Source organism: Canis aureus, chromosome 23 (genome assembly GCF_053574225.1).
Source record: "Canis aureus isolate CA01 chromosome 23, VMU_Caureus_v.1.0, whole genome shotgun sequence".
NCBI classification, from domain to species: domain Eukaryota; kingdom Metazoa; phylum Chordata; class Mammalia; order Carnivora; family Canidae; genus Canis; species Canis aureus.
This window is the reverse complement of record NC_135633.1, coordinates 25,633,977-25,653,184: the sequence shown is the minus strand read 5'-3', so window position 1 is coordinate 25,653,184 and position 19,208 is coordinate 25,633,977. Positions and strand designations below refer to the sequence as shown.

General features: G+C 48.6%; 2 protein-coding genes across 5 annotated transcripts in view; both read right to left on the bottom strand.

Annotated features, from left to right (window-relative positions):
* Positions 1-2,652: 2,652 nt before the first annotated feature.
* On the bottom strand, positions 2,653-9,339 carry LOC144294833 (folate receptor alpha-like). Of its 3 annotated transcripts, none has more exons than XM_077866845.1 (6): positions 9,158-9,339; positions 8,052-8,146; positions 5,654-5,859; positions 3,463-3,651; positions 3,186-3,321; positions 2,653-3,043 (listed from the first exon to the last, which is right to left on the bottom strand). In XM_077866845.1, exons 3-6 carry the CDS (start codon positions 5,804-5,806, stop codon positions 2,763-2,765), a joined length of 759 nt encoding a protein of 252 aa, XP_077722971.1. In that variant the 5' UTR covers positions 5,807-5,859; positions 8,052-8,146; positions 9,158-9,339; the 3' UTR covers positions 2,653-2,762. The 3 variants fall into 3 exon arrangements, with proteins under 3 accessions (XP_077722971.1, XP_077722970.1, XP_077722972.1); XM_077866844.1 differs by having other exon boundaries at positions 5,654-5,829; positions 9,158-9,338; XM_077866846.1 differs by lacking the exon at positions 8,052-8,146 and having other exon boundaries at positions 5,654-5,829; positions 9,158-9,337.
* Positions 9,340-9,508: 169 nt separating this feature from the next.
* LOC144294830 (folate receptor gamma-like) overlaps positions 9,509-19,208 on the bottom strand; it is a 21,307-nt gene continuing 11,607 nt past the window's right edge. The window contains exons 1-5 of one of the 2 annotated variants that reach the window (XM_077866836.1): positions 17,188-17,309; positions 13,109-13,297; positions 12,861-12,996; positions 12,544-12,721; positions 9,509-9,890 (exon numbers count right to left, since the gene is read on the bottom strand). In XM_077866836.1, coding sequence (XP_077722962.1) covers positions 9,524-9,890; positions 12,544-12,721; positions 12,861-12,996; positions 13,109-13,192 — 765 coding nt within the window. In that variant the 5' untranslated portion in view covers positions 13,193-13,297; positions 17,188-17,309 and the 3' untranslated portion in view covers positions 9,509-9,523. Of the gene's footprint in view, positions 9,891-12,543; positions 12,722-12,860; positions 12,997-13,108; positions 13,298-17,187; positions 17,310-19,208 lie in introns of those variants that run through there. The other variant, XM_077866835.1, reaches the window with a different exon arrangement.

The following is a 19,208-nucleotide window of genomic DNA, read 5'->3' as shown; positions in this document are numbered from 1 at the left end:
TAAAAAAAAAAAATTAAAAAAAAAAAGAAATGTGTTTCTTTTGCCCGTTGTTTTCTTAATTTTATTGTTTTAGTGTTATATTTAATCCTCTGATATTTTTTTTAAGATTTTATTTACTCATGAGAGACAAACAAAGAGGCAAAGACATAGGCAGTGGGAGAAGCAGGCTCCTGGCGAGGAGCCTGGTGCAGAACTCGATCCCAGGACCCTAGGATCACGACCTGAGCCAAAGGCAGATAGATGCTCAATGGCTGAGCCACCCAGGTGTCCCAAGTCTATGATCCTTTTGAGTTATTTTTCTTAAAAAAAAAAAGATTTTATTTATTTATTCATGAGAGACACACAGAGAGAGTCATAGACATAGGCAGAGGGAGAAGCAGACTCCCTCCAGGGAACCTGTTGTGGGACTCGATTCCAATTCCAGGACTCTGGGCTCACGCCCTGAGCTGAAGGCAGACGCTCAACCACTGAGGCACCCAGATGTCCCTTGAGTTAATTTTCTATAGAAGTTAAAGGGATAAGTTCACCTATTTTGTATATGGATTAATCAGTTATCCCAGCACATTTGTTGAACAGACTATTCTTTCCCTCCAATGAATTGCCTTAGCACCTTTGTCAAAAATCAATGAAATATAAATATAAGGATTTATTTCAGGACTCAGTTCTGATCCATTAATCTCTATGTCTATCCTTATGCCAGTACTACTGCTGAGATCTTAATATGGAAAATTCTTAATATATTCGGCAAGCTAATGACTCCTAGAGAATTTGAGGATGACCAACTCCAAAAAGTAGGACTTAGACTAGTATTCTCACATACGGCTCAGAAACAACACACTAGGTTTTTAATAAAGTATGTTGGCTTGAGGGATGCCTGGGTGGCTCAGTGGTTGAGTGTCTGCCTTTCACTCAGGGCATGGTCCTGGAGACCCAGAATCGAGTCCCACATTGGGCTCCCTGCATGGAGCCTGCTTCTCCTCCCTCTGCCTATGTCTCTGCCTCTCTTTTTGGGTCTCTCCTGAATAAATAAAATCTTTAAAAAAAAATGTATGTTGGCTTGAGTTGATACTAATCTTTTTTTTAAGATTTTATTTTTTTATTTAAGAGAGAGAGAGAGAGGGTAGGGGCAGAGGGGGAGGGAGAGGAAGAGAAATGTCAAGATTTTGAGCTGTGCTAGGAACCGAACCCAAGGCTCAATCTCATGACCTGAGCTGAAACCAAGAGACCAGCGCTCAGCCAACTGATCCACCCAGGCCCAAGGTGATAATAATCTTAAATTTCAGTAATCCTAACACATCTATAAATAAGTCACATTTGTAAGTAAATAGTATCACTGGTTCTGTAGAAAATGCAATACATCAGTTGGCCTTGTTTACAAGACTATGTACGTAGGATGGCGGCCAGTGGAATTTCCCACTTTTCATGTCAATATATTTCTTTGCAGAGATTCAAAGAGCTGGTTCTCTTTCTTACCTGAACCTAACTGAAAAATTAAAAAAAATTTTTTTTTGAAAAATTAAATTTGTAACACAGCCATGCCAGAAACAAACTGACCATAATAGCATAACATGTTAGGTCTTTTGACAAACTGTTCTGATTCTTCTCTCCTTTCAAGAACTTGTTAGCATTGTTTTCCTGGTTTCCTTGAAGTTCCTCATGGTCATGAACTGATTTGGCCATCAAAATTAGTGTTGGGTGGAACTTTTAAAAGTCTATATGGAATTCACCAAGTTTCCTATTCCTGTCTCACAGAAATGTGCCACCAGGTGGAGGCTCCCAAGGCCTTGGTCCCTTTGTGACATGTAGGGTATCCTGGATTCCCCACAGTAAGCACTGCAGCTTGAATAAGCTTTGGTTGTTTTGGAAATATTTGAGGTGTTACTATAACATAACTTAGCTTGTTATAACTGCTAAAAACTAGACTTACTGTGAAAGCACTGCCTAAAAATCTGTCAGATTGTTGGTTTGTAACCTGCTCTTGGAGTCTAGGTTTGGGTTCCGTTCTTGGTTCTGCCAGACCAGCTCAGGCCCAGCTTCTCTGGTCAAGTATGAGGTCCATTATCCCTTCAAGATACACGCATTTTCCCACTCCATGGGGCAAAGGGCTTGTTCTCAAGAACCAGATAGCCTGAGGTGGAATCTCAGCTTTTATGCAGAAGTTTTAGCCATATTTTTTACCTTATGTGGCTGTTTCCACACATGTGCAACATGTATCTATAGCCTAGAGCAATAAATATAAATCATTTAGGACAGTGCTTGGTAGATAGTGCTTTGTGTATTAGGTGTTAGTGAAGAATGGCTCTTACTGGCCCCTCTTCACCTCTACCCAGCCATCCATCCAGAACATTCTGGGCTCTCCCATTCCCCCCTTTCCTATGAGAGAGCTGAGCACTGGGCAAAAACAGCCCTGGAACACTTGGGTCCAATTCAAATGATAAAACTCTGGGCCTGGCTCTGGATTAAAGCTGTAGTAAAAAAAAAAAAAAATGAAATTGAGAGCTATGAATACGTCCTAGGTTACCAGAACAGTTAAACGTCTATATAGTTCAGAGTATCAGAACTGGAAACTGACCAAGTCTCACTGGCTTCAATCAATGGCAATTGGGAAGCAAAAGTCACATTCCCACCCACACCCAAATAATTCATGTGATACACGGTGGTTGCCTGGTTTATTCCTTGGCCAACAAACAGGAAGTAAATAGCTAGGAGCTGTGGGGCCCAAACAGAGCAGGGCTGTGCAGGTATCAGGAGATAAAAGGAGCTCAGCTAAGTAGCCAGAGCAGCATCAGGGCCAGGCTGAGCAAGGGAGGCCCAAGGACACAGTGCGTAGCCTCACTCATGGCCCTGGCATAGAACCTCGCCACCTCCTCGTTGGGGTTGCCCTGGGCCGGGTCAAACCACATCTGGATGCAGCGGCCGCTCCCTCGGCTGTAGTTGCTGACTTTGTAGGAGTGACTCCAGATTTCACTGCACAGAGCAGCAGATGTGGGGAAGTAGAAATGGAAGGGGTGGCAGGCAGCTCCCTCTGGACACTGGTTATACCCTGTAGGGAAGATGAGAACTTTCAGCCACTAGGCCCAGAACTAGCTTCACTTCCCCCAAGCCCACAGCCTCAAATATTCATATACCAGCTCCACACCCCACACCTCCAGATCTCTCCCTCCCTGCCTGGCCCTGGCCCTCACCTGAGGTCCAGTTCCAGCCCTTGTGCCAGTTGCTCTTGCAGGTGTAGGAGGTGCGGCAGTCCTGCCACCATTGCTCACAATCCTCTTTGCACAGGGGCACATGCAGGATGCGCTCCTTGCGCCAGCTCTGATTTACCTGGGAGAGGTCAGGAGGGGAAAAGGGCTCAGGATTCTCAGCAGCTCAGAAGAGACCCAGAGCTGGAGAAGCAGCCTGAGGAGGTGTCTGGGAAGCTCAATTACTCTATAAAGTTGAGGGGTCCAGGAGGGACACTCATACCTCCTGAATCCAGGGCCCCAGGTTGGGGGAACACTCATATAGGCAGGTGTCCTGGATGAAGTGCTTTTTGCAGGCAGGTGTCATAGATCCGCAATGGTTCCAGTTAAATCTGTACAGGTAGGAAATATCCTTATGGGCTTCCCGGCTGGTGTTGGCAAAGCAGCAGGAATTCTTCTTCCAGGGGCTGCACTGGGTGGGGAAGACACAGAACTAACTCCCACGCCCAGCACAGCCATAATGTCCCCACATACAGTCTCTCCCTTTTTATTTTACTTAAAGATTTTATTTATTTATTCATGAGAGACACACAGAGAGAAGCAGAGACACAGGCAGAGGGATGGGCAGGCTCCATGCAGGGAGCCCGACGTGGGACTTGATCCCGATACTCCAGGATCATGCCCTGGGCAGAAGGCAGGTGCTTAACCACTGAGCCACCCAGGGATCTCCAGTCTCTCTCTCCCGTTTTAGTCTTTGATCCCCCAACACAGTCAGTCTTTCAGGGAAATGCTTGCCATCGGGGGAAATGCATGCTCTTTGGGGGAAGTGCAGGCATTACAAAATTCATTAATTCAAATCTTTGTTGAGCTCCTACTTACTCTAACCCAGAAACTGGAGACATGACGACGAATACTTACTTATCACAGCATAACTGCTTTGAAAAGAGATTAAGCAGGAGAGAGGGATGGGGAATTGCAGTTTTCTAGAATGGTCAGAGAAGCCTCACTAAGAAGGTAACAAAAGACCTGGGGGTCAGTAGCAAGTCAAATAAACTGGAACCTCAGAACAGATCCAAAACACTGAACGAATATAAACCTGTAGCTTAGAACTCAGTATAAAAACAAAATATTGGGCAGCCCGGGTGGCTCAGTGGTATAGTGCTGCCTTCCGTCCAGGGTGTGGTCCTGTAGTCTCAGAATCGGGTCCCATGTCTGGCTCCCTGCATGAAGCCTGCTTCTCCCTCTGCCTGTGTCTCTGCCTCTCTCTCTCTCTGTCTCTTATGAATAAATAAATAAAATAAAAAATAAAAACAAAATATTAAAACGGTGCATTTTATTTATTTTTTTCAGAGCAGAATGCTCACACACATGCACAAAAGGTGCAGGCCGACTAGAGGGCAGAGGAAGGAGAGAGAGAGCCCCAGGCAGGCTCCACACTCAAGAGCCAAGTTCCACCCAGGGCTGGATCTCAGACTCTGATATAATGACCCCAACTGAAATCAAGAGTCGGAGCCTCAACTGAGTCATCAGGGTGCCCCTAAAATGTGCATTTTAAAAACAATGTATAGAGGGCTCAGTGGTTGAGCATCTGCCTTTGGGCTCAGGTTGTGATCCCAGGGTCCTGGGATTGAGTCCCTCATCAGGTTCCTCCCAGGGAGGCTGCGTCTCCCTTTGCCTATGTTTCTGCCTCTCTCTGTGTCTCTCATGAATAAATAAAATCCTTAAAAATAAAATAAAAACAATATAATAGGCTGAAGAAGTTAGTTAAGTTACATCATCACTTAGCTGCAGGCTCACTGATTCAAAGCTGTGCGATCATTATCTGCCAACGAGGTCAAAATGAACATTTATATATTGGAATGCATTTTGCAAGCAGCTTCCCTTTTGTGTTTTCTTTACAGTTATGGCATGATATTGATTTTTTTTAAACACATAAACAGGTTCAGGATATTAAAGGGGTTGTGGTAAAATAATTGGCATTGAAAGGAGACCTCATTCCAATAAAAAGGTCAGGAGAAATGTTTGCTAGATGTGTGAATCTTGGTGCCTCACACCCAGCCTCGTGCCTGTGAGAAATCCATTTTTCTTGAGCTGTTTGGGGCTGGCAGAAAAGAAGCCACGAGGTGCTGTGTGCACTTTCTCAAGATTCTCAAGAGGGGTCAGTTCCGGTCTGAACTCTGAAATCAAAATCAACCTGGGATGGGTTTCTCCAGTGTCCGTTTCTCAGGTTCCACTCTGGACATGCTTCCTGGTTTGTGTAATGTGAAACCCAACTACCAAGAGCTGATCTGTTGGCATTGTACTGACAACATTGGGCACATGGTGAGCGGTAAGCAGATAGTCCCCACAGTAGTACACCCAAGGCCTCTCAGGTGGTCTCCCTGCCTCCACCACGGAAGGGCTTTGATGCTTCTATCTTCCACTTTCCTCTTCCTGAGTCAGCTCTCCCCACTCCAGCCAGGCCCTCCACTCACCTGCTTATGCAGCCCGTCCTCCGGGCTTGGCTTTTCCTTGTGGTGCTTGGCGTCCATACAGACATTGAGAAGCTCAGTTCTGGGCCGCGCTGTCCATACTGCGGCCACCCCCACCAGAAGGAACAGCACCTGCGTTGTCACCAGCTGGGCCATGTCTCTGAAGGAAGAGCTGTGGTCTGTGGCACCAAGGAAAACAGAGGTGGGGCCTTCAGGTGAGTAGAAACAGCCCCGGTGGGTGGAGTCTCCAGAAAGCCGGGGCCTGGTCCCGCCCCATCCCTACCCCTGAGTCTTCCCAGCCTCAGTGAAGGGTGGGATGAGACACCACCCTCCCACCCCCCCAACCCCCCAGGTGCTTGTGTCACTCAAGTTACTGACTTCTTCAGGTGGATGAGATCAAGTGTTGAAACTAAGAGATGGGATTTGGGCAAAATAGCCAGGAGATTGACGTAGGTCCACAGTCCCTTGTTTGAAATCCTTGGAGGCAGATGTTTCAGAATTTAAAATATTTGGGATTTTGTAAAAGGTAATACAATTTACACTCACTCAACAATCAAGCACATTCTGGTGGTAAAAGTTACACTGGTAGGATAAATAAAAACTATAATAACCTCACATTAATTTTCAGGTCAGATTTTAACCAAATGACTTTGTACAAACTTTGATATTAATCTTAGTTTTGGAGCTCCAGATAAGCTATTTATTTAAACAAAACAAAATAAAACAAGGGGCACCTACGAGGCTCAGGCACTTAAGCGACTGACTCCTGATTTCAGCTCAGATTGTGATCTCAGGATCATGAGATGGAGCCCTGAGTTAGGATCCGCAGTGGATGGGAACCTGCTTGGGATTTTCTCTCTCTCTGCCCCTCCCCCTGGGTCTGGAAAAAACAAAAACAAAACAAAAACTTCCAGCCTTGGTTCCAGCCCTTTGCAGCCTCATCATTTGGTTTCTCCCAGAGGTCCTGTGACCTGGGGAATGTCACAGGGCACAGAGGGCTGGGGGTGGGTGTGGGCAGCCAGCTGGACAGCTTCCAGGCCTTGGGAGGTTCCTTGCCTCCCCCTCCCCCTGCCCCAGAGCCAGCCTCCCTTCCACCCATGCAGGCCCTCAGCCCTCTGAGCTGAGACACTGAACCTTGGGAGGTGCCCCACTGTTCCCTCACCATGCAGGTCACCGGGCTCCTGGGCTCTCCTAAAATTTGGCATTTGTTTCCCACAGCTCCCAAAAGCATATGCGCCCTTCTGCTCAAAGTTGCCTTGTCTCCCCAGTGCCCCACGTCCTGTGGAACTCTAGCTTCTTCCTGGGCAGGGCCTGAGCTGACGGCCACCTCTGGGCTGACTGCCCACCAGGGCTCATGGAACCAGGGACTAAATTCCCGCCTCACCCCCCTCGCCCCTCACCTTCCTGCCATCCAACATCCTGCTACTCTATTCCAGTGTTCGCTCATTCTTTCACTCGCTAATCCGTTCCTTCCAGGATCCAATTATCCTTCTCATGACCCAATCACTCACTGATGGGCGAAAGCATAGGACCAATCTGTACTCTCTGGTGCACCAGGTGACTCTTTGGATCAGGTTCTTGGGGGAAACAGCCTAGCAGTTGAGAGCACAGGGGTCCAGATCAACCAGCCCACCATCTCAGCCCTAACACTCCATCTCTCCCTTGACCTTGGGAGAAAATAACTCAAATTAATCTTGGGCTTTAGTATCCTCATCTAAAGGTTAAATGTGGGGAGAAATCCCCAACAAAGGAGAGTCAGCTGGGTACAGATTGTGCCATCAGTTGGCAGAGGTTAAAGGATGAGCGCCCTGTCATGCAGTAGGGAACACCCAAGCCTGATTCAAGCCCCTCGAGTCCGAGTCCAGAGCTCCTTCAGCTTTGTCCTCTGCACCCTCACTGCGCTGAGATTCTTATGCAGCAGCTGATGTGGAGTACCGGGGGATGCCTGGGGTGAGGGCTCCGTGGGCCCACCTGGTTGGTGGGTGGTTTACCTCCCTGCACTTGCTTTCTAGAGGCAGAGCTCTCTTCTCCCAGCAAGCTATGCCACTCTGCAAGCCACTCCCCACATTCCTTCCTAGTCTCAGCTTCAGATCTCAGTGCAACTCTCCCCCCCAACCACCATCATCCTCATCACCCAGAAGACACACACCCTAGAACCCCAGACTTGAAGGAAACTAAAAACTCAGCACTGTGCTAAAAGGCAAGAGCCCGCTGGTTCTAGTTTCAGGGGTGGACTTGGTTAATTTAACCTTGGGCAGCCCCTGCTCTGCCCTCAGCCTCTACTTTTGGGTTGTCTGGGATTTGGGCAAGGTGGATCCTCCTGGTTCAGCAAATTCTTTAACACATGCTGGGAGCACCTTGGGGTGTGCTGCCTCTACTGAAGGGGTAGGGAGTGGCATACCTGGGAGAGGAAGTGGTTCCTGGTCTGGCTCAGGCTTCTGCTCCACTCTACAGTTCCCCTTGTCCTCCTCCGGGGCACAGCTGAGGTTTAGTGGCCTAGGAGACAGGCAGTAGGGAATGTGGCCCAGGAGCAGAGCCTGGCACTGGACGAAGGCCTCTCAGCAGTTAATTATTGCACCTTAATTATTGTGGGCACTAGCCAGACCTCCATGGGACATGGGTCGGTGGGAGGGAGTGGATTAATAGTGCAGGCCTAAAGCCAGTCCCCCGGCCCCGCTTATCCCATTTTCTCCCCCAAACTCAGGTCTGATAAAATCTTGCAGCCTGAGTTGCTGGGATTCTTTAAACTAATCTGTCCACTTCCAACCCCCTGTCCTTATACAGATGAGAATGAGATCCAGAGAATCAGGACAGAACCAATTGCAGGGCAAGGGCTGGAGTGTAAGCTTCTAAGCTCCCAGGCAGCTGTAGAGAGTACAGACCTCCACAGTCCCCAATGTATAGATCCACCAAGTCCTCCAACCTCATCAGCCCCAGGCATCACCCACCTCCAGCAGTAAAATCAGAGGTGCAGAAGCCTAGAGGTTCAATTGCTCTGGGGGCCCCAGACCCCCTGCCTTCCCCCCCTGCACCCACCCACACGGGTATCGCTTCTACAGCATCTGAGAATCTGGTCTCCTGTTAGACCCCTCCCACCACTCCCACTCCAAGCACAAACCTTCCTTTTACTGCGGTGGTACCATTTTTACCGTGGCAGCCCCACTGGGTAGGGAAAGGGAAAAAGGGGAGGAGCACACTTGAGCAAGAGGGAATGCGTTTTGTCCCCATTCCTGTGTGCAACCCAGGGAGAAGTTGTTGTAGAGGTGAAAGCCCAGGGGAGGGGAACAAGTTGGATACAGATGTGGGAGCCATCAGCCTATAAGAGTTTAAGGAAGATAAGAGTTTAAGGAAGATGGGGCCTTAGCACCCTGGGACCATGGAACAGGAAGGGGAATGGGCTTGCTGGAGAAGCAGCCAAGCCCTGAAGGGCCTGCAAAGAAATGGATTCCTAGGAGACCCCGGACTCATGCCCACCCTGCTTTTCCTCTTCCTCAGAGCCATCCTTACTTGAATCCTGTGACAAGCAGGAAGGGTTACAACCTCAGAAGACCTCAGCAGGTGAAGGGCCATCGGACCCCTCACGTCTCTCTTCAGGCTTTATAAAACCAGGGAGCCTACTGTGGATTGGAGAAAGACCAGAGACCTAAGAATGCCCGAAGGTGGGAACTCCTCCAGAAGGAATTTGCACCTACCCAGCATCCTCCACCCCTGCCCTGGGGACTGATCATTAACTGGGCTGGAGCCCCCCCCCCCCCCCCCCCCCCCCGCCCTCAGGGAGTAAAGGTGTGGGCCCCCGAGTGCTTTAAAAGTCACCAGCTAATGGGAGATGAAAATGAGGGTGGAGGTTTTTTTTTTTTTTTTTTTTTTTTTTTTTTATTCATGAGAAACACAGAGAGAGGCAGAAACACTGGCAGAGGGGGAAGCAGGCTGCAGGGAACCAGATGCAGGACTCGTCCTAGGACCCTGGGATCTCGCCCTGAGCCAAAGGTGGTAGCCGGTCAACCACTGAGCCACCCAGGCGCCCCTTGAAGGTGGAGTTCTGATCTGTGGGGAGTCTCTGTCTTTGATGAGCTTCAAGCCTTCCTCTGACTCTGGGATCAGTGTGGAGGCTATCTGACCAGCAGGGTGGGGCAGGGTGAAGCAGCCACCTTTGAGCCCATCCTGAGAATTACCCGCCTGGACCGGACTTTTAATATCAGCAAGGTGAGCCATCGGCATCCTGTAGACCCCAATCTGTAGGCTGTGACCAGACAAAGATAATAGGAAGGTGTTTGATCTGCGCAGGTGGAGGTCCCAGGCTGCGGGGAGTGGCGGTGGGCAAAACTGGAGCTTTTCCAGAGTCCTGCTAGCCCGTCACCTATTTTCTTAACTGTGGAAACTGCAGCTCCCAGACAGCCAGGGGAGGCCAGATTTCTTCCAGGAAGAAAGAAAAGCTCTGTGAGAGGCCCTCAGGGCATCAGCCTAAGGATTGCAAATCCATTGTTTCTCCTCTGGCCTTAGTTCCTGCCCTTGCCCTCTTAACTTCTAGTTCAGCCACCTAGAAATTTCTGCTTCTACTTCCATCCCGGGAAGACTTTGTCCTTGCTGAGCCCTCTCCTTGGAATGCTCTTCCTCCTACCAATTTCTGCTTTGCAAACGACTCTTCTGGAAGCCTACTCTAACCTCCCTGGCTCTTATAGACTTCTCGTGAGTGTATGTTTTGTTAGGTAATAAATAGCATATGATAAACACAGTAGATATTTGTACAAAGGGACAAGAGCGATGTGATAAGAAAGTGCCTGGATGACCTCTTTTGGTTGGGTGGTCTGAAGTCATGTTAGTGGGTAGTCGTAGGTTGAAATTTAAGTGGCTACAAGGAGCCAGCCTGCAGGGGACAAAAGAACATTCCAGGAACACAGAGAATTGCTGGAATAAAGGTGCAAAGTGAAAAGTGAATGGAGCTCACCTCTGCGGTGTGCAAGGGGAACGATTGGAAATGAGCTCTAAGTCGTCTATAGGGGTGGAGAGCAGGGCTTTCTATGCCACTGAAGTTTTTTTTCCAACAGATACCATGAGAAAGCATTAAAGGGTTGGAGGAGAGGGGCTGTCACATAATAAGACATTTTTGGTGTGTGTTTTACTTTTTAAAGAATGTCCGTCAGTTAATGAAACTCATGGGAGCCAGTTTGATATGAATAGGATAGCTCCAGTTCTCAAATATCTGCCTTTATTATACTTACAAATTACAAAGAGGAAAAAAGTAGTGGAGAAACCTGATGGACCCAGTCTTAACCAGATGGTTAGTTCAAATGGGTGAACTCACCACCCTATGCCTTCTGTTATGATACACTGAGAAGGACATGGTATTGCTTTGGGCGTATTTGTGGCCAAAGTGTATAACCTCAATCTAATGAGAAAGAAACCGATAAACCCCAAATAAGGGATATTCTACAACATAACTGGCCTGTGCCTTTTAATAATGTCAAGATTATAAAAGAACCCCCTCCCGGGGAACCTGGGTGGCTCTCAGTGGTTGAGTGTCTGCCTTTGGCTCAGGTCAAGTCCCACATCAGGTTCCCCATGGGGAGCCTGCTTCTCCTTCTGCCTGTGTCTCTGTTTCTCTTTGTGTGTCTCTCATGAATAAATAAATAGAAGCTTAAAAAAAAAAAACCTCTCCCTCAAATATCCATCAGTAGGAAGCTGAGTTAAATGTGACATGTACTACGTAGACTGGAATATTGCCCAACAATTGAAAAGAATGAGCCAAATCTCAATAGATCTATAAGGAAGATCTCAAAAACTGTGTTCTCATGATAAGACACATGGCAAATGAAATCTACACCAAGCTGGCCTTTTCCCACTCATTAGTTTAGCAAAAAATCAGCTTAGTAGGAAATCAAAAGTTTGACAAGGTTGTGGGGAAACAGGCACTCATATATCGCTGGTGGAGGAGCCACACTGATACAACCCCTGTGAAGTTGTAACTATCAAAATTATAAATCCATATATTTCTTGACCCAGCAATCCCTTTTCTGGAATTCAAGTATGACATCCTACTACGTGTAAGAGTATTCACTGCAGGGGCGCCTAGGTGGCTCAGTCTGTTGAGCACCTAACTCCTGGTTTCGGCTCAGGTCATCATCTCAGGGTTCTGAGACTGAACCCCATATCGGGCTCCATGCTTAGCGTGGAGTCTGCTTGAAACTTTCCCTCTGCCCAGCAACTGTCCTTTTTAAAAAGGAAAGCAATGCAGTTGTTCATCATTGGGATTCCTCACCCACTACCAACACCAATATCTCCACCCTAATCCACATCTAGTAAGGGAAGGAAGGGGAAAGAAACTTTCTTTCTCACCAGGCCCTGAGAACTCCTCTATCAGTCTCTTCCCACTTTTTCTGCACCCATCCCCTTATCCCCTTGTAGTGTGGGACTGACAAACTTGGCATGAGGGGTAAGCCTGAAACAGAGGTAAGAGCCTCAGACTAAGGGGTCAGATTCTTCCCCCTACTTGCTGGTGAACTTCAAGCTAGTCCCAGTCCCTCTTTGGCCTTCTCAATAGGAATGATAAAGCAGTGAGGCATGTCCCCCCAAGCCACTCATGGCCACATTATTTGCAAGACACAAGATACACATGGATCTATTAAAATAGGGTGTCAGAGGAACCCCATATGACCCATCTTGGAACAAGAACCAATGACCAGGACATTGTGAGGCCCCCTTTATATGAGAGTGCTGAGCTGGGCTGAACCCAGGTCACCAGGCCTGGGTGCAGACAAGGAAGATGTGCAGGCGTTGGCAGTGGGAGGGGCTCAGCCCAAGAGCCAGAGGTACAGCATGGGGGCCAGGCTGAGCAGGAGACTCTCAATCCCTTAGGGCATAACCCCAGCGTTCCTGGCCCCTGCATAGAACCTCACCACCTCCTCGTTGGGGTTACCCTGGGCCGGGTCAAACTATATCTGGTTTGACCACTCCCCCGGCTGTAGTTGGTGGCCTTGTAGGAGTGATCCCAGATGCCCTCACACAGGGCTGCAGGCGTGGGAAAGTAGGCCTCAAATGTGCGGCAGGTGGTCCTAGCTGGACACTTGTTCACTCCTGCAGGGGAGAGAGGGCAGGCACATTCACCCCACCCCCCACCCCGGGCCCAAAGCTCATTTCTGGCCACCCCCAGAAATCCTCACCCAATCCCAGATCCTCAAAGCCCCCCTCCGTCTCCCCACCCCCAAGCCCTCACCTGAGGTCCAGTTCCAGCCCCTGTGCCAGTTGCTCTTGCAGGTGTAGGAGGTGCGGCAGTCCTGCCACCATTGCTCACAGTCCTCTCTGCACAGGGGCACGTGCAGGATGCGCTCCTTGCGCCAGCTCTGGTTCACCTGCGTGGGAGGCCAAGAGGGAGGGCTCCCTTCAGCCAGGGGTGGGGGCAGCCATGGCCTTGCCCAAGCTGGATGGCAGCCTGCTGGGTGGGGGTGAGGGGCAGTCCCGTACCTCCTGGATCCAGGGCCCCAGGTTGGGGGAGCACTCATAGAGACAGTTGTCCTGGATGAAGTGGCGCTTGCAGGCGGGCTCCATCTTGCCGCAGTGGTCCCAGGTGAAGTTATACAGGCGGGAGGTGTCCTTGTGCAGCTCCTGGCTGGTGCTGACGGTGCAGCAGGCCTTCTTCCTCCAGGGAGTGCACTGCGTGGGGGAGACTCAGACTTAACTGCCCCGCTCCCCACAGCCATCTCCTTCAAATTCTGGCTACTCAGCCCCAGGTAGGGTGTCCAGAGGAATACTTGCTGGGGAGGGCGCCACTATGCCTGGCCCTTGGGGTAGAGGCAATTATAATAGAGTTTTGTTTAAAAAATTATATATTTATTTGAAAGAGAGAGAGCATGAGGGGTTGGGGAAGAGTTAGAGGGAGAGGGAGAAGCAGGCTCTCCACTGAGCAGGGAGGCCAATGCAGGGCTTGGTCTGACTCCAGGATCATGACCTGAGCTGAAGGCAGATGCTTAATAGACTGAGCCACTCAGGCACCCCTATAACAGAGTTTTTAAAAGAAAGTTTTTAAAATGTGGGAGTCCTGGGAACCACTCTCTGGGGAAGCAATCATTTCCGCAGCTCTAAATGACTTACAAGTTACTCCACGTGTTTCGGGTTATTTATATTACTCATTTTGCATCCAGCCAATATTAACTGAGTACTTATTATCAATCCCGCATTGTGCTAGGTGCTGAGAATACAACAGTGAGTGAACAAAACATATCAAATCTCTGCCCTTTTTTTTTTTTTTTTTTCAAATTTCTGCCTTTATGGGGCTTATGGCTTTAGTCAGGAGCAGAGGAAGAAGACAAAGAACATTGTAGGTGCAGAAAAGGGCAAGTGCAAAGTTCCCGAGGCTTTTGCACTTTATGCCCTTGACATTCTAGCAAAAGCATCGTTCATTTAATTTTTACAAAGTTTATGTAAGCTGTACCCCTGGTAAATGGTGGGATCCAGTTTTGAACTCAGGGCAGGGAGGAGGAGAGCCTGGCCCCAAGCTATGGTGAGGACGGAGATGGAGGGGGCTGATCTGAGTCTCCTAGGGTCTGGACTCCCAGGTTGGGGACTCCAGATAGGTCCAGAAAGTAGGGAACAGAGGGGGCAATGTTTTGCACGTGAACCCCAAGGTGGACCTGACACAATGCTGGAGGCCGTCCCAAGAGAGGTCAATTCAAGGCAGACAAGACAGTGGAAATGGTGATGATTTCTCTGTAGAAATAGTTCCAAGGTGGGACTCCAGAGCTGAGTGATTTTTCAGCCAATTGCTTAAAATCTCAGAGATGAATTCTAGCACCCAGAACCAAGCTACCGGGGAGACGTGACAACTCTGGGCAATAAAGGAGAAACAAGGAAAATCCAGGAGGGTGAACCAAACCCACCTATCTCCAACAACCTAACTCATCTCCAGCCCAGCTGGCATAGAACATGCTTCCAGGCCCCCCTGACTTCATGCATGCTCTTCCTCAGATTCCCCAACTCCTGGTGGCTCTGCAAGACCTCATGTACCTAATCCTGGACCTGCCAACCAATCAGTGGTTTCTGCCTCCAAAAGGGTGAATTATTATAATGAAAGGCACTTGCTGGCCTAGAGTAGGGGCTCCTATATAGATAAGCATTCCCATTATAGCCCCTGTCCCTCAGAATTCTAGTCATCTGGCTCCCTCAAAAGTCTGTGTACCATTTCTTGGCCAAGAAGAAGTGCTCCAGAGGGTTGTGAAAAGTACCCTCTAGATCTTAAAAAGTTCTGAAAATGAAGAAGTGGATGCAGACTTTCAGTTTTTGAAGAGAAGCAGTTCTGGTGATAGATCCTGGTGATGTTTGCAAAACAATGTGAATGGACTTCATGGCGCCAAACCGGGAACTTGGAAATGCTTAAAATGGCAAATTTTATATTATGTGTATTTTAGCATGTGTGCACGTGTGCGCGCATGCACACACACACACACACACACACACACCACCACACCACAAATGAGACGTCAGAAATGACTCAGAAGTCATGGGGCTCTGGGCTTCCCGCTTTTCACTTCCAGTCCCTGGATCAGTCCATGGCAGCTTTCCCTGGGGACACCTCCAGCCACCCCCCCCAACCTTCTAGCAACATGAGACCTCATGGGGAGCCGAGGAGCATATGAGAGGGAATGAAGGACGGGCATCTGTCAGAAGCCTGGAGTTCAACTGGAAGCCTAGGTTTTGAGCTGCTTCAGGGGCTTTTCCTATGAAATAGGGCCCCTCTCTGTGGGCAGCAGCATCCTTGGCTCCAGTCACACTCCGCTGGCCACTGCTTGTGCTTTCACCCTCTGTGTACAAACTGTTCTCTGCTAGGCTGCCCTTTCCTGCTTCGTCTTCCTGGAAAACTCTTACTCATCTTCCAAGGCCAAGGCTGATGGCACCTTTCCTGGGAAGTCTTCCCAGAGTTATCTGATTTGTCACTGTCTCTTCAGGACATGATGGGGGCGGAGGACCTGGACTGTTCCTCTGTGTTTGCTGCATCATGATCTTGAGGGGCCTGTCTCCCCTGTACATTGTCTTTGAGCTCCATGGGCCGGGCATATTTAAGGCTGGAAAAGGCACTGCCTGATCCTGTCCTAGCCCGTGCTAAGGACGAGCCTCTCGATTACCAAGGTATGTGAGTATGTCTATATGCACACATATGTACACTATACCTATGCCCTCTGTGGGCCTCATCTCCTATTTCCTCATCTGTTTGAGTAGAGTCCACCATCCACCTACCAAGTAGGTGGAATATTCATGGACAAGGTATGAGGAGAGCTCTTAGAACACAGTGGGTGCCAGAGAAATGGTCCCCCCACAATAGTATATTTGGTGGCCTCATAAGGATCACCTCAGTCACCCTCCTGACTTTATTGCTTCCCACAGCTGATCTTCCCATTCCCTGACTTCTTCCATTTTTAGGGCCAGCTCTCTTCCCAACTCTTGACCCGACTCCATCCTCACCTGGTCATGTAGCTAGTCTTCAGGGCATGGCTTTGTCTTATGGTGCTTGGTGTCCATGCAGATGTTGAGTAGGTCCATCCTGGGCCCTGGAATCCTGGACTGGGCACCCCACAAAGCAGCCACCCAAGCCAGAAGCATTGTATCACTGGCCAGGCCATGTCCATCCATTTCCTACCAGAAAGCTGCAGTCCGAGGTGGACACAGCCTGAGAGAGGCAGCAGTTACAAGACTCTCCACTGGGTTTCTTGTCTCCTTGCCAAGCCCAGATCTTCTGTCCTCCTCACCCAGCGTATCCCTGAGGGCACCTGAGCTAAGCAACAGGGCAAGTGTAGAGGTCTGCGCCAGAGGCAAGACCCTCTCACCCCTTCCCAAGGGCACTCCAACACTAGCTTGCTCTGTGACATTGGTCACTGGGGAGCCACCTGCACCTGTCCTCCTGGATTTCACAGGCGGTATTTCATCCACAGTTTGAGGGCCCTACCAGTTTAGCAAGTCCTCTCAGATCTGCACAACAGGAACCACAGGATGTGGTCTACTGATGAGGGTGGAAAGTGAGAGAAGGAGTACCTGCCAGCCTCAGCTCATCCCCCACCCATCCAAGGCAGCCTAGGTTCAGGCCCCAGAGACTGCCAGGGGGCAGACATGGATGCTGACCTAGGGCCAGCTGAAGGCCACTGAGCCCTTCAGTCACTGCTCATGGTCCTGGACCAGGTGCCATGGGAGTTGGTGTTGGGGGTGCAATGTGGAGAGCCAATGAGGGTGTAGGTCCAGAGAGCCAGACCCCAGTTTCTCACACCTCAACAATCCTTCCCCCTATACAAAGGGGTCTCGGGAAGTTACCCTGGCCGAGTCAGGCTTAGAGCTATGGGAAGGCCAACAGTAAGGTACTTGGGCGAGGGACCTGAGCCAGAGCATTGAGTGGTAGGAGCACTAGAGGAAAATTCAGCAGAAAACCCAGACCCCAAGAGAACTGGGGAAGACTTCACCTTTGCTCCCACCTCCCTCCCCACTTTCCCTCAAGGCCTGCCCTCAGCCCACCTGGAAGTACAGTATCTCCTTCCTCCTCCTCACTCTTTTTAGAAACCTACCTTGACTGCCTGTTGAGCCTTTCTGTCAGGTGAGACAGGCAGGATTTTTCTAGCAAACAACCCAACTGCCTTTCAGTGAGAGACCAGTTAAATAAATCATGGTTCATCCAATGGGATTTAACCTGGTATAAAAGAATGAGAAAGCTCTTGGTATACAAATGTTGAAAAACCTCCAAGTATATTATTAAGGGAAAGAGGAAAGGTGCAGAAATGTGTCAATAGAATGCACTCTTTTGTGTAAACAAGGAGGGAGAATGTATGTCTTTGCATAAGAAAATTCTGAGGGGTACCTGGGTGGCTTAGTCAGTTAAGCATCTGACTCTTGGGTTTGGCTCAGGTCATGATCTTGGGGTTGTGAGTTGAGCCCTTTGTCAGGCACCGCACTCAGCAGGGAGTCAGCTTAAGGTCCTCTCTCACCATCTGCACTTTACCCTACCCCTCCCTTCATGCTGTGCTCAAGTGATCACTCTCTTTCTCTCTGTCTCTGTCTCTGTCTCTCTCTCAAAAATAAATAAATAAAAATTTAAAAGAAAATTCCAGGGGATCCCTGGGTGGCTCAGCGGTTTGGCGCCTGCCTTGGGCCTGGGGCATGGTCCTGGAGACCCGGGATTGGGATTGAGTCCCACGTCAGGCTCCCTGCGTGGAACCTGCTTCTCCTTCTGCCTGTGTCTCTGCCTCTCTCTCTCTGTGTCTCTCATGAATAAATAAATAAAATCTTAAAAAAAAAAAATTCCAGAAAGGTACAAAAACTTTTTCAAGTAGTTGCTTGGTGGGAGGATATGGGATAGAGATGAGACTTCTGTTTTTTAATTTTAATTTTTAATTTTTTTAGTAATCTTTATACCCAACTTGGGGCTTGAGCTCATGACCCTCAGATCAAGAGTTTCATGCTCTTCTGACTGAGTCAGCCAGATGGCCCAACACTTTCTTCTATAAACCTTTCTATGCCGTTTTGATTTGAACCATGTGACTGTATACCTTATTTAAATACAACATATGTTTGTATATATGTGTGAGTATAAATATACAAAATGTTGAATGGGAAAATGAGATACAGAATGATGCACCTGATTTGATATCATTACGTAAATTTCAATAACAAGGCTGTTCATAAAATAATGCTACATATTAGTTATTGATACTGTAGAACTGTTTGCAGAAATATGAACACCAGGCCGCTGGTAGTCCTAGGTCCTTGGGTGTACTGCCAGAGAAATTCTGTGCATTTGTGCCACATACACATATATGTGTATACACATCTGATACAGTTAACCCTTGGACAACATGGGTTTGAACTGCACGGGTCCACTTACACGTGGAAAAATATTTTTGGAAAAATATAGTACAATACTGTAAATGTATTTTCTTTTCTCTAGCTTACTTTATTGTAAGAATACAGGGGGCACTTGAGTGGCTTGGTCTGTTCGGTGTCTGCTTGGGCTCAGGTCTGGCTCCCCGCTCAGCGAGGAGTCTGCTTCTCCCTCTCCCCCTGCAGCTCCCCCTGATTGTGTGCGCTCTCTGTCTCTGTCTAAAATAAAGAAAATCTTAAAAAAAAAAATCACCCTAAAAAAGAAAGAATACAGTATATAGGGACACCTGGGTGGCTCAGTCAGTTGAGCATCCAACTCTCAGTTTTGGCTCAGGTCGTAATCTCAGGGTGTTGGGATGGATCCTCACATCAGCATTGCTGGGTTCTGTGCTCAGCAGGGAGTCTGCATCTCTCCCTCCTTCTGTGCCCTTCCCTGCTCACTCTCTCTTTCTAACATAAATAAATAAAGGTTTACAGGGGGGGCCCTGGGTGGCTCGGCGGTTTGGCGCCTGCCTTTGGCCCAGGGCGCGATCCTGGGGTTCCAGGATCGAGTCCCACGTCGGGCTCCCGGCATGGAGCCTGCTTCTCCCTCCTCCTGTGTCTCTGCCTCTCTCTCTCTCTCTCTCTATCATAAATAAATAAATAAGTAAATAAATAAATAAATCTTTAAAAAAAAGTTTCCAAAAAAATATAGTGTATAATACACATAATG